General features: G+C 36.2%; 1 protein-coding gene across 1 annotated transcript in view; it reads left to right on the top strand.

Annotated features, from left to right (window-relative positions):
- The window catches only part of fra (neogenin protein frazzled), a 108,359-nt gene extending 95,851 nt beyond the window's left edge, over positions 1 to 12,508 (top strand). Inside the window, exons 21-32 of the mRNA XM_090117413.1 lie at positions 3,592 to 3,753; positions 4,223 to 4,423; positions 5,367 to 5,517; positions 5,944 to 6,065; positions 6,897 to 7,028; positions 7,433 to 7,534; positions 7,859 to 7,947; positions 9,021 to 9,102; positions 9,704 to 9,821; positions 10,103 to 10,281; positions 10,760 to 10,840; positions 12,017 to 12,508. Of these exons, the coding sequence (XP_089973539.1) occupies positions 3,592 to 3,753; positions 4,223 to 4,423; positions 5,367 to 5,517; positions 5,944 to 6,065; positions 6,897 to 7,028; positions 7,433 to 7,534; positions 7,859 to 7,947; positions 9,021 to 9,102; positions 9,704 to 9,821; positions 10,103 to 10,281; positions 10,760 to 10,840; positions 12,017 to 12,159 (1,562 nt within the window). The 3' untranslated portion in view covers positions 12,160 to 12,508. The remainder of the gene's footprint in view (positions 1 to 3,591; positions 3,754 to 4,222; positions 4,424 to 5,366; positions 5,518 to 5,943; positions 6,066 to 6,896; positions 7,029 to 7,432; positions 7,535 to 7,858; positions 7,948 to 9,020; positions 9,103 to 9,703; positions 9,822 to 10,102; positions 10,282 to 10,759; positions 10,841 to 12,016) is intronic.
- The last annotated feature ends 505 nt before the right edge of the window (positions 12,509 to 13,013 follow it).

Genomic DNA, 13,013 nt, shown 5'->3' with positions numbered 1-13,013 from the left:
CACTCGTAGGGTAAGATCACCTAACTCGCTCTCAGTTGTGCGCAGAAAAATATTCGAGTCAGTTGTCAACTGTCAAACCTTTTTTGCATATTTATTTATTAATTAGGTCGTGTTGTTCGGTATTAGAGTGCAAAAATGATAGCAGACGAAATAATATCAGCAATGGAGGCATTTCATACCATCGGTAAGTCTTATTTTTATTTATTTTACATATATTTTATGTTACAACTTCGCTTGTCGTAATTTGTCAAAATTGTATACAAATATCTTGTCAAAATGAACCTTAATCCGTAAGAAATTAGTACTATTATAGATTGAACAGCAAACAAGACTTTCTGGAATATTATTGCAATAAACAAACGAATGTCGCTTTAGTGATGCTTGTGGTGCATATCGACAGTATCGATACTTTAGAAAAGACAAACATTATAAATATTAAATTTTATTTTATTTTTCCTTAGCTTTCATTTGTTCAATTTATTTATAGATTTCCCAAAGAGGCTAATTTAAAAGAGAAATGGATAAATGCAACGTGACGAGTTAACTGGATGCCGAACAGTACTAAGCGGTCTAACAAAGGCCACCGATACATCAAACCTACAGCAGTTCCAAGATTTAAAATAATGCATATTTTCTGTTTGTATTTTGTAAATAAATATAGATTTATACTATTCTATTCGGTTTTTAATTAAAAATAATAATAAGAAAAGACATACAGACAGACAGATTAGTAGTAATAAACATACCCCAAAATGTGACACATATACAACTATACTCAAATAATAGAAAGAAAAAAAATGCACAAAAAAATATTTATTTGTGAATTATCGATAACAAGGCTACATAGCATCAGGTCAATATCAAGTTAATGTCATTAATGTAGAGTGACACAAATTTCAACCTTATATCTATGTGTTAAGGTTCAAAGTTATATCTATCGAAAACTAACGCCCTCTGTTGTGGAGTAGCTGAATGTTTTCGAATTTGGAATTTCTGAGTAATGAGACACAAAACAGCTAATATACCTAGGGCTGTTATACTAAAATAAACCGTAACATGGTGCGTTAGGGTACATATTGAAATGCTGAATTTATAACCTAAGTCAGTTTTTTCTCAAATTAAGTTAAGTATAACTATCGGTTTAAATGTGTGGGTTTGGCGACACCGGTTTTCATACTAATTATGACATTATAGCACTTCTATTTGTTTTTACTTTTTACTGTTCTATGAATAAAATGAATAAATTTTTTGTTGAAGTTTTTGTGAACACACATGTTCTTTTTTTATAGGACAAAGCTAGTCGTCCGCTAAACGGATGAATAAAATAAATTAGTCGTCCGATTACCGGATGAATAAAATAATTTAATCGTCCGATAACATCTATTTATCTATATAGTTAGGTTATCGGGGTTTCTTTAGAGAACTGCCGCACGTATTATAGGTTTTTTGTGGGGGGAGGAGGGGGGAGGAGGGCACACGTAGGTATTTGATTTTTTTTTGCGCGTCGACGGAGCCCCGTTTCGCGGGGCTCCTATTTCTGTGTAGTTTTTTTTTTAAGAAACCTAACCTAACGGCTAACCTAACCTAAACTTGATTTTTTTTTTGCGCGTCGACGGAGCCCCGCTTCGCGGGGCTCCTATTTCTGTGTAGTTTTTTTTTTTTAAGAAACCTAACCTAACCTAACCTAACGGCTAACCTAACCTAAACTTGATTTTTTTTTGCGCGTCGACGGAGCCCCGCTTCGCGGGGCTCCTATTTCTGTTTAGTTTTTTTTTTAAGAAACCTAACCTAACCTAACCTAACGGCTAACCTAACCTAAACTTGATTATTTTTTTGCGCGTCGACGGAGCCCCGCTTCGCGGGGCTCCTATTTCTGTGTAGTTTTTTTTTTAAGAAACCTAACCTAACCTAACCTAAACTTGATTTTATTTTGCGCGTCGACGGAGCCCCGCTTCGCGGGGCTCCTATTTCTGTGTAGTTTTTTTTTAAGAAACCTAACCTAACCTAAAGGCTAACCTAACCTAAACCTAACCTAACGAATTAACACGTTCGCTGCGAAACAGGGCTTGAAACACCCTGTCCGTGTCTCGTCGTTATAGCGGTAGGAAAAAACTTAAACTTCTCTGTCGTGCGGGAGGCATAACTTCCATCTGGTTCAGTGTAGGAAAGTGATATCTATATATCTGAGATGTGCTATTGATTCCTAGTTCAATGGTATACCGACCTTAATACCGGGTTTCTTGGACCTCGTGCCGCACTGAACTAATAAAAATTCTAACACAGTGCGCAACGAGGTTGCGAAAACCTCGTACCCCGCGAACCTCGTACCGCACCCTAAGCTAGCTTCACGCGGTTAGTGTTGTGCAACACATTCGAGACTGAGCACGCGACGAATTACGACTGCTGCCGATTATGTCGAAACGTTGCCGAAAAAAGTTAATCAAGGAGGAAGATGAAGAAAAACCGGGTGGTGAAACTCTAAAATCTGAAATCTGACAAAATATTATTGCTTGGCCTGTTTTAATGAAAAACATCCATAAGTTTGATAAATAAATACAATTAAATAAAGTCGATATTTCTTTTCCCATCACTAAATTATATGAAAAACTGCTATCGTTCAGTGCGGTATGGGGTACATCAGATCCCACATTTTATTTTACCCATAGAATCTAAACTAACTAATCTAACCACGGGCGACGGTAGATTTAGGTTAATGAACTCATTGTTAATAATAATCACGACAAAAGCCGCACACTTTGTCTTATTTGGCGCCAAAAAAAGGATTTTGATCTCCTACGGGCGGTGGGGTTTAATATGCCTCGTGCCGCCACAATGTCTGGTATAGGACAAGGTTTAAAACTACCCGTAACGCAGTAATGGAAAGTACAGATATATCTGTGCCGCAGTCAACGTGTTAAGGGCGAATATCTCGGCCATTTTTGATTTTAGAGAAAAGTTGTTCCTATAAAACATGCTTATATTAGCGTAATCTTTACGATAAAACAATAATAAATAGGTGTTATAATGACACCAACTCCATCAAAAATTTTCTAAGTCCTGCGCCCCCTTTGCTTTAGTCCAACCCAACTAGCTTTAGTGTTAAAAGGTTATCTATTAATCCGAATAATCGGACGATTAAATTATTTTATTCATCCGGTAATCGGACGATTAAATTATTTTATTCATCCGGTAATCGGACGACTAATTTATTTTATTCACCGTTTAGCGGACGACTAGACACTTCGTTTTTTATAAATTTTATTTTTATTTCGACAGAATTCTAACAGAATTAGTGTCCAAAAGAGATGTTCTCGAATAATGTATGAAATATATTATAATATTCTAAGTTTGTTAATTTTTTGTGTTTAAAATGTCGTGGATGGAAGAAACAACATTTTCTTTGTTCTGCCTCTAATAATTGCATGTCAAAAAGATATGTTTTCCCTTTAGCCTGCTTAATCGCAAAATATTCCTTTTCCACCATGTAAGGCTGTCTGAGCGATGAGACCGCCTGTTGTGCTCTTCTATTTAATATTGTATTGTGTACTTCTTTCTGTGGTGCACAATAAAGTATTTTTGTTTGTTTGTAAGGCGGTCGCGAGTCCGCATGGTCCATGCTAGCCAGCAACACAACACTAGAGGCTGCCCCCGGGTCGGCCCCGCGCGAGGTGCGCGCGTCGCCCGCCGCGCCGCCCGCGCGCGCCGCCGACCTGGCCTGGACCCCGCCCGCTAGACCCAATGGCAGGATTACTGGTGAGTGGGGGGGGAAGGTTTTGGTGGGTTTTTAGACGGTCTGAGAGCTTTTTGGCAAGTTTAAGAAGGTTTTGACAGGTTTTAGGAAGGTTTCTCAAGGATTTAGGAAGGTTTTATTCCCAAAATCCTTACTTTAGAGCGTTTTGGCATGGTGCTAGACCATTTATTTACACTCATTTTCACAATATAAAAGGTAAGCCGATCGCCTACTTCCATTCCATAATATGTTATGTGTGTTCACTACGCGTGCGTGCACACGCAAACGTGTGTGTGTGTATTTTAGTCAAAACTTCGAAAATTAAAATAAAACCCAATCTCAAAGTCAACATCCTTTTATTGATAAAAACAATACACTTACAAATAATACAATATTACAATTACTTAAAAATATCAAAAAAGGACACAAAACTAATTTTCCTCTCCATAAAACATTAAAAATATCACATTTAAGCCAAACTCATTTTAACAGGCTACGTAATAATGTACGCAATCCAACGTCCAACGACCGGGGCTGCGGAAGAATGGACCGCGGTCGCGGTCGTGGGCGACAGGACCAGGGCCCGCGTGGACCGCCTCAGGGCCAGGACCACGTATAGCTTTAAAATACAGGCGCGGAATAGCAAGGGGCTGGGGCCTTTTAGCCCGATTATTACGTATACTACTGGACTTGGTGAGTGTTTATTATCAAGTATAGTATTATCGTCATTATCATTACAAAGAGAGAGATCCTTTCCTCTTGGATCCTTAGAATTATTATCGTCACCATTCAGTTTTCATAATCTACACTAATATTATAAAGAGGAAAACTTTGTTTGATTGTAATGAATAGACTCATAAACTACTGGACCGATTTTGATGAAATTTGGCACAGATAATCTTTAGACCCTGAGAAAGAACATAGGCTACTTTTTATTGCGAAATATGTACCACGGGCGAATTATTAATATAATTATAATGTTTATCATTACCTTTAAGATCTTCATCGTCATCATAATCTTCACTATCATTGCTACTAACACCTGTTATAACAAAGATTTCATTATTATCATCACCACTTTGATCTCTATCATTATCACCATGTTAATTAATATCGTATCTGTAAGTTGTAACGAACAATCGAACAATCGTGCAGCTTTTTGAAGTGAAACTTCTTTATCGGGGTTGGAAAAAAAATTAGTGTAACATTTTTTCGTTACGCGTGACATTTTTCCATTACGCGCCATCTTTTTCTTATCCCTACCACGCGTGATTCGAAGTATTTCTGTAAAGTTGCATATAGTAAATTATTTATAGAAAAAATAAGGTCATAGAGAAGTTTCACTTCTTACGTGTGTACACTTGTACACGCATACATTTTTGAAGTGAAAACTTCTTTTGCGGCGTTGAGCACTTTTTCTGTAAAAAATACATGTGGGTATAAAATCTTAAACTCGCGTCAGGACACGTGACCTGATCGAAAAAGCGTAAGGCGGATACCACTCCAAAGTATCAAACATGCTCAACGTTAATAAATAATAATCAAGTTTTCACTTCTGCCGGCACTCCCCCAGTGCAACCCGTCTTTTTTTGTGTGAATCGTTTAAAGATATTCCCTATCCCACTTCTGTGTTCAGAAAGTGGTGAAGGAGCGGGTCTAGCCAGCGCCACATCAGCGTGGCTGTGGGCGAGCGCGGGCGGGGCGTGTGCCGTGCTCGCTCTAGCGGCTGCGCTCGCGCTGTCGCTGTGCTGTCGCAGGACACAGCCCCCGCTGTCGCCTGACACTAGGTATACTACACTACAACACACTACACTATAGATACGCACTACACTACACTACAACACACAACACTACCTTACACTATAACACACTACACTACACTATACACCAAACTACAGCTGTACATTACACTACACTATACAGTACACTACGTCACATAACACGAGGCTACAATATACTTCACTACTAGATTTCTTAAAAGTAAAATACACTACACTTTATTATTACAGTGTAGCGTAATCTAGTGAAGACTTCTTCACTATACTAGACAAAGCAAATACAAGTCACTAGACTTCAAACTAAACTACAAACTGATTACAATAGTAATATCATATCAAAATCAAGCATGACGAGAAACAGCTAATGTTGTTAAATATACTTTTTTTTAATGAGATACACTAAATAATAAGTGTAAAATTATCTTTTCCCTCCAGCACATACCAAAAGGCGTCTGCCTCAGCGGGAATCAAACCCCCGGACCTGTGGATACACCACGACCAGATGGAACTAAAGCACATGGACAAGAGCCTGCACAGCTCAGCCAGTAAGAGTACGAGTTGGTTACCTTTTTGTTTTTTGGCTTGTTAAGTTTTAAGTGCATTTGATTTTTTATATAACATGCATTTGATTTTTAGTGCATATGATTTTTTCTATAACATGCATTTGATTTTAAGTGCATTTAATTTTTTCTATAACATGCATTTGATTTTAAGTGCATTTGATTTTTTCTATAACATGCATTTGATTTTTAGTGCATTTGATTTTTCTATAACATGCATTTGATTTTAAGTGCATTTGATTTTAGTGCATTTGATTTTTCCTACAACATGTTTGACTTGTAGTTACAACTTTCTTACGTTGTTAGTAAAATAATTTTAGTTCATTTTTACGTAAACTTGTAGAACCAGTAAAATAATTTTTGTTTGACTTTAAAAAGCATGATATCTTATTAATTTTTATAGTAAGCAAAATTGCAAGGAAGGTGTAGAATCCTTGTTCGATATAGAATAAAGTAATTTTAAATCATCGCAATGATTTCCATTTTTTAACAGAACTAACAGAATTATTATTTTCATCTTATTTCTGTTAACAAAATACGTGTCTAATTTCATTTCTTTCCCTGCTTTTACTGTATTTGCTAGATTAAATTTGCGCTAGATACGACTTTAATATGCTCTAACAAGTCTATTTTTTGCAATTTTTTTATCGGATCACAAATCAATAATTTTACCCAATCTTCTCCTATTTGCCAGTAGTCTTGACTCACAATACGCGTGTTTTTTACTTTTTCCATCTATTTCTAATTCCAAAACACGTTTTACCCAATTATTCCCATTTTCTCCCCAATTTTTCCCACATTCTTCAACAATTAACCCAATCTCCCCAGTATCAGCGGGCAGCGTGGACACAGGAGCCCTAGTATCGTCCACGCTAACACTCCGAGCTCCGCCCGCTGAATACGAACCGACTCGGACTACACCTGCGTCATTGGACCGACGCTATGTGCCTACTTATGTCGGTGAGTTATGTAAATAAACAATGTGACACAAGTCTACACCATACAGTACAAACAGTTAAAACTACAAAAAAAATAGTTAATACGTAACACGAACAAAATTTTGGTACTTTTACTTCAACTAAATCACAGTATACAGATATAAACAGTAGGAAAACTCTTGAAACGTCTGAAACAGCTCTCCAGAAAAAATAGTTATGTCACACGGAGAAAATTTAGCGACAGTAAACAAGTATAAACAGTAGTGACACTGTCTACAAACAGTAGTGACACTACAAACAGTCGTGAACTGTCCGTTTTCTATTCTTGTACACTTTTAAGACTCAGTTATTTTACGTTTTTTTTTTACTAATTGCACTTTTTATTTACCTTTATTTTATCTATGTTTGTCTGTTTGTTTGTGCAAGAGTCCCGCACGGGGTGTTGCTCGGGCTCGGGCGGTTCGGACGCGTGCCGAACGCCGCGTTGCAACCGCTGCGATCCGCCCGATTGTGTGCCGCCTTATTTAGGTTTTTAGTTTTTTTTTTGTTTTTAGTTCAATTATTTTGGTGCACACTTTTGTGTTATACTTTTTTATTTTACGCAGTTTTTTTTTCTTAATTTTTTGTTATTTATTATTATGGATTCCATCGTATCAAAAGCAATCCTATGCGAAATATCATCCTATTATTATTACATATTATATATTTTTGTGAGATATCACTATATTTTTAATGAATTTTTCCGCAATTTATCATTTTCTATAATTTACCAAACTATCTCACTCCTTACAACAACAAAAAATCATATCTTAAAACATATTTGACATTATAAAATAAATATTATCCTTTCAGCGATGACAGGAGTGGGGGTGGGGGTGGGAGTGGGCATGGGCGTGGGGTGCACCTCCACGTGTGAGAGACGACGGCATATGCCTGATCAGGTGGGTTTAATATTTTAATCTTTAATATATATATAAATCTCGTGTCCCAATGTTTGTCCTCAATGGACTCCTAAACCACTTAACCGATTATTATAAAATTCGCACAACATGTGCAGTTCGATCCAACTTGAGAGATAGGATAGTTCAAACATGTAGGTACCACGGGCGAAGCCGGGGTGGACCGCTAGTACATATTATATATTTTGAATATGTATTGTGTAAAATAAGTACTTGATTGGGCTTGAAATTTTTGAAAAAAATTGCTATGTCACCAAAAGTTTGATTTGGATTAAATTTTGAAAAAACAAATTGTTTCAAGGGCTATATTTTTTTGCAATTTTGTTTTTTTAAACCTATGAATACACTTGATATTACACTACAATTTCGTCAGTAGAAAAAATGAGGATTTTTTGTGCTTGTTTCAATCTAATTTTTGTCATTTTAAATGTTTTCAAAGCACTTATAATAAAGAGTTCTTTTATGGTATCAGAAAACATTAATTGTAAATAGTTTATGTATGCAAATTAAATGTATCATTTTTTGTTTTACCAATCAACTGTTTTTACCACGACTTTTTTTATTTTTCCAGACCTTTCTATTCTAATATTATAAAGAGGAAATTTTTGTATGTATTTATGTATAGTTTTCACGCATAAACTACTGAACCGATTATAATGAATTAGCACACATATAGAGGGTAACTTGGATTAACACATAGGATAGGTTTTATCCCGGAAATCCCACGGGAACGGGAACTATGCGGGTTTTTTTCTGAAAACGCTTGCGAAAAGCTAGTCTTTTATAAATAAATAAATATTTGCATACTGCTTTCTTATTTTTGAAGTGAAACTTCTTTATCGGGGTTGGACAAAAATTTAGTGTAACATTTTTGCGTTACGCCGTACGCGTGACATTTTTGCGTTACGCAATACTCGTGACATTTTTGCGTTACGCCGTACGCGTGACATTTTTGCGTTACGCCATACTCGTGACATTTTTAAGTTTCACTTCTTACGTGTGTACTCTAGTACACGCATACATTTTTTAAATAATAATCTACCTATTATTTCCAGAGTACCCCGCTCCTCACAGGAGTAGCGCCGCTGAGCTCAGCGCAATCTTCTCTCGCGTCGTTACACGCACCGCCTGCACCGTGTATGTATTAGTTTGACTCTTCTTGACTCTTCTTGGCTCTTGCGTTCTCTTCTTATGTCTTCTTTTTGGTTATTTTAGTGGGAATTTAATGTTATTACACGCTTTATATTAGCTTCACCTGTAAGTTTGTAACCGACTTCTTTGGGCGCGATTTTGACCCACTTTAAACGGCCAGATTTCGTTCAAACTTTGTAGATTTATTGAGGACCGATGACAATACACTAATTTGATAAAATTTTCTATTTTTTAGTTCGGTTTTCTATAAAAAGCGTGTTTTTTAGGTCGTGGGTTCGATTCCCACCCGGGGCAAATATTTGTGTGATGAACATATATGTTTGCTCTGTGTCTGGGTGTTGATTATCTATATAAGTATTTATTTAAAATTATATATATGTATGTATATCAGCCATCTGGTTTCCATAACACAAGTGAAAGCTTGTATAGGATCAGATCGTGCTGTGTGTGAAAATTGTCCTGAAATATTTATATATATTTTATTTATACTTGCGGTGTAACGCGTACAGTGCGAAGTCCGCACAATATCAAAAATACACTTAATTTTATTTCAAGCTAGCATCCATCTTTGTTTTTTAATTCCCAGGCGGTGCAAGTACATGTCCTCTAAGCGCATGTGCGGGTACCGATGTGTATGCGACTGCGTTAAGTGCGAGAGAGAGAGGGCACTATGTGGCTTATGAGCCGCTGGGACATTATACACAGTGAGTTGCTGACTGTACATACACATTTTATATTTTTTTGCTGACCCTAAACATAGACAGTATTTTGCTGACCGTATACACACTGTACAATGATATTGCTGACCGTACACACACACACACAATATATACATTTGTGAATGCTTAAAACTAAACATACAATATATGTATAGTTGTATATTGTCTTATATTGACCTACCCTCATTTTACAACTGTTTCTAAAACTACAATATAATTATATAAAACTGACTTGGATATAAAACTATTTATCAACGTGTCCACAGCCGAGACTCGCTCAGTAGCGAAGCGGGCACCAACACAATACCGGGCAACACCGGTACCGGTACCGGTATCGGTACCAATACCGGTGCGGGCTCGTTACAGAGACGGGCACATACCGGTGCGTTGCACAGTTTCGCGTTAGATAACGCGTCCGATCATTCTACGCCGTCGCATTCTAAAGGTGAGTTGATACACGCACACACACACACACACAAACACATGTGTACAAACATTCATATTATTCACACACACAAACATAATATGTGAATGTACACATGTATATATTTGTACATGATGATGATATAACACTTGCACACAATACATATGTATAGACATAAACACTCACACATATACAGACATATATATAAATACATTGATACACGCACACACACATAAAGTACATAACTGCAAAAAACATCAGAATCCACAAATATACATTACTCGTTTTTACACATACACCTCCCATGCTACTATTTTTGCACTTTAGAGTATCAAATGTATATTTAATTTGTAATTAGTGCTCAATAAATATGAGTTGTTTATCATCAATTTACATAATGTTATTAAAACAACATTTTTCTATATAAAACATTACCCCCCTTTAAGCAAAGTTGGATAACAACAACCCACTATATTATATTGTATTTTATTATTTCCAGCGGGTAGTGTGAGAGAGACGTCACCATATAAGAAGAGTGCGAACTCTTCGCCAGGACATATTCCAAATAGATTACAATTAGGTACGTAATAAAAACCACAAGAAATTTTTTTCTCCTTTTGTAAATCTGTTTGTTTGTCTATTTTTCACGTCACAACGGAAGCATAATTTGATAAAATTCAATATGAATGACACTATGGAACTCCCGGAATAAAATTATTTTTTACTATATCTATAATACTTATATTATAAATCTGAAGAGTTTGTTTGTTTGAATATTAGTGAATCTCAAGAACTACTGGACTGATTTCGTAAAATAGGTTATCTAATATCGAAAGAATTTATCAAATCCGACCAGTAGTTCCTTAGATTAGCGCATTCAAACAACCTCTTCAGCTTTATAATATTAGTATAGGTAGTAATTTTGTCTGTCTGTCTGTTTGTTGAGACTAGGTATTACTTGTGTGATACCGCGAGATTTTAAATTTTGAACCAATTCTGTTTTCAAGGAATATAATAAACTTACTAACGCGGGCAAAAGTTAGTACTAAATCATTGAGATAATATTACTACATATGGAGGAGACACCACGAACAAAATCTGTACGCCATTTTTTTGCTCTAAGTTTTAAAAATTATTATCTAGTTAGGTACTTACCGATGAAAAGTTATGTTAGTCACTTTTCCGTATTATTTGTGCAATATCGTAACACACACGAAGGCATATTTGATGCGTTTCACTTACAAATAAAAAATGAGCGTGCAGTTAAGCCATATGGCTTATGTTGAGCGGAACATAAGTGATGTAGGCGGTGTCGTCTCCATATGTATATCTCAATGTATAATTTATTGAATTAATATTTTTAGTTTTATGGCATTCAAATGCTTTATAAATATAAATTTATAAAGAATAGAATAAATTCGATCGCTCTTGCGGGTCACGAGTGGCTGAGTTGGTCAGGCATCCGCGCCGGAATGGCGCGAAAGGATGCGGGTTCGAGTCCGCCTCGTGATCGAATTTTTTCTATCTATACTAATATTATAAAGAGGAAAGGTTTGTATGTATGTATGTATGGTTTTCATGCATTAACTACTGGACCGATTTTGATGAAATTTGGCACAGATAATCTTTAGACCCTGAGGAAGAACATAGGCTACCTTTTATTGCGAAATATGTACCACGGGCGAAGCCGGGGCGGACCGCTAGTTCTTTATAAATTTATATGGCCCTAAATTTATTCAAGTTATTATGTCCCCAGGAGGTAGTGTCCCCCACAGTGGGGCAGAACTGGAGCCCCTCACCCCGTCCCGTTCTACGGAACGGCTGCACCGCGACATGCAGAACTTGGAGGGGCTGATGAAGGACTTGTCTGCTATCACGCAGCAGCAGTTCCATTGCTAGCGGCTAAATATGTGGAAATGTGGCTAATTAGCCACTTGTAAAAGATGAGGATCCCGATATTTGTGGGGTTAATGAAGCAGCAGCTATTTAGCCAGAATCCACTTTAAGGGACTGATGAGGGACCTCTCTGATATCAAACAGCAGCAGCGGGACTTTGGGACTATTATATTTTAAAATATATAACAATTGTACTGTGAAAACTCCAAAATATGACTAATAAGACAGAATTCACTTCAGATAGTGGCTAATTAGCCAGTTGTAAAATTGAAGAAATGAAAGACTATCGGTTATTAGACCGCAGAGAAAAGGCAAAAAATGTCGATAATTGAGGGGCTGCTGCTGCTAAAGCTGCAGTTCCACAGCTAGCGGACCTTTTTGCTAATTTCACTGTATATGGAGGCTCCGAAATGTGGCTAATTAGCCACAATTGACATCTTCGGCTTCATGAGCCTACTTAATGTGACTTAAGCGACAGCGAAATTAAAACATTTGGCGACAAATTCAGAATATTGTTAATACTTCGACGTATTATAATTTTTATAAGTTTTATAACTATTATTTATTATGAGTGAATTTTGAAATTATATGACGAATTGTACTGATTATTAAATTATTTGAATATTTTAGATTTTAATTATAAATACTGCCATATTAGTTTATTGATTGTAAAATAATGTATTATATTTATGCTAGTCGAGTGGTGCGTTCATTTTTACGGCATGATAAAAAATTGTATCGTCTGTATTAAAAATTGAATTTTCAGGAATTATTTCGATTTTTTAATACTACAAGATCATTATTGCAGTTTTTAGATATTTTTACATAATATTTTGAAGGTTAATTTTATTTAATTT

This window comes from Colias eurytheme, chromosome 28 (assembly GCF_061535395.1).
Source record: "Colias eurytheme isolate Ceu_HAF_F1 chromosome 28, ilColEury1 Martin Lab GWU primary, whole genome shotgun sequence".
Lineage (NCBI taxonomy): Eukaryota > Metazoa > Arthropoda > Insecta > Lepidoptera > Pieridae > Colias > Colias eurytheme.
Note: the sequence above shows the minus strand (reverse complement) of the source record. Positions and strands in the feature narration are given on the sequence as shown.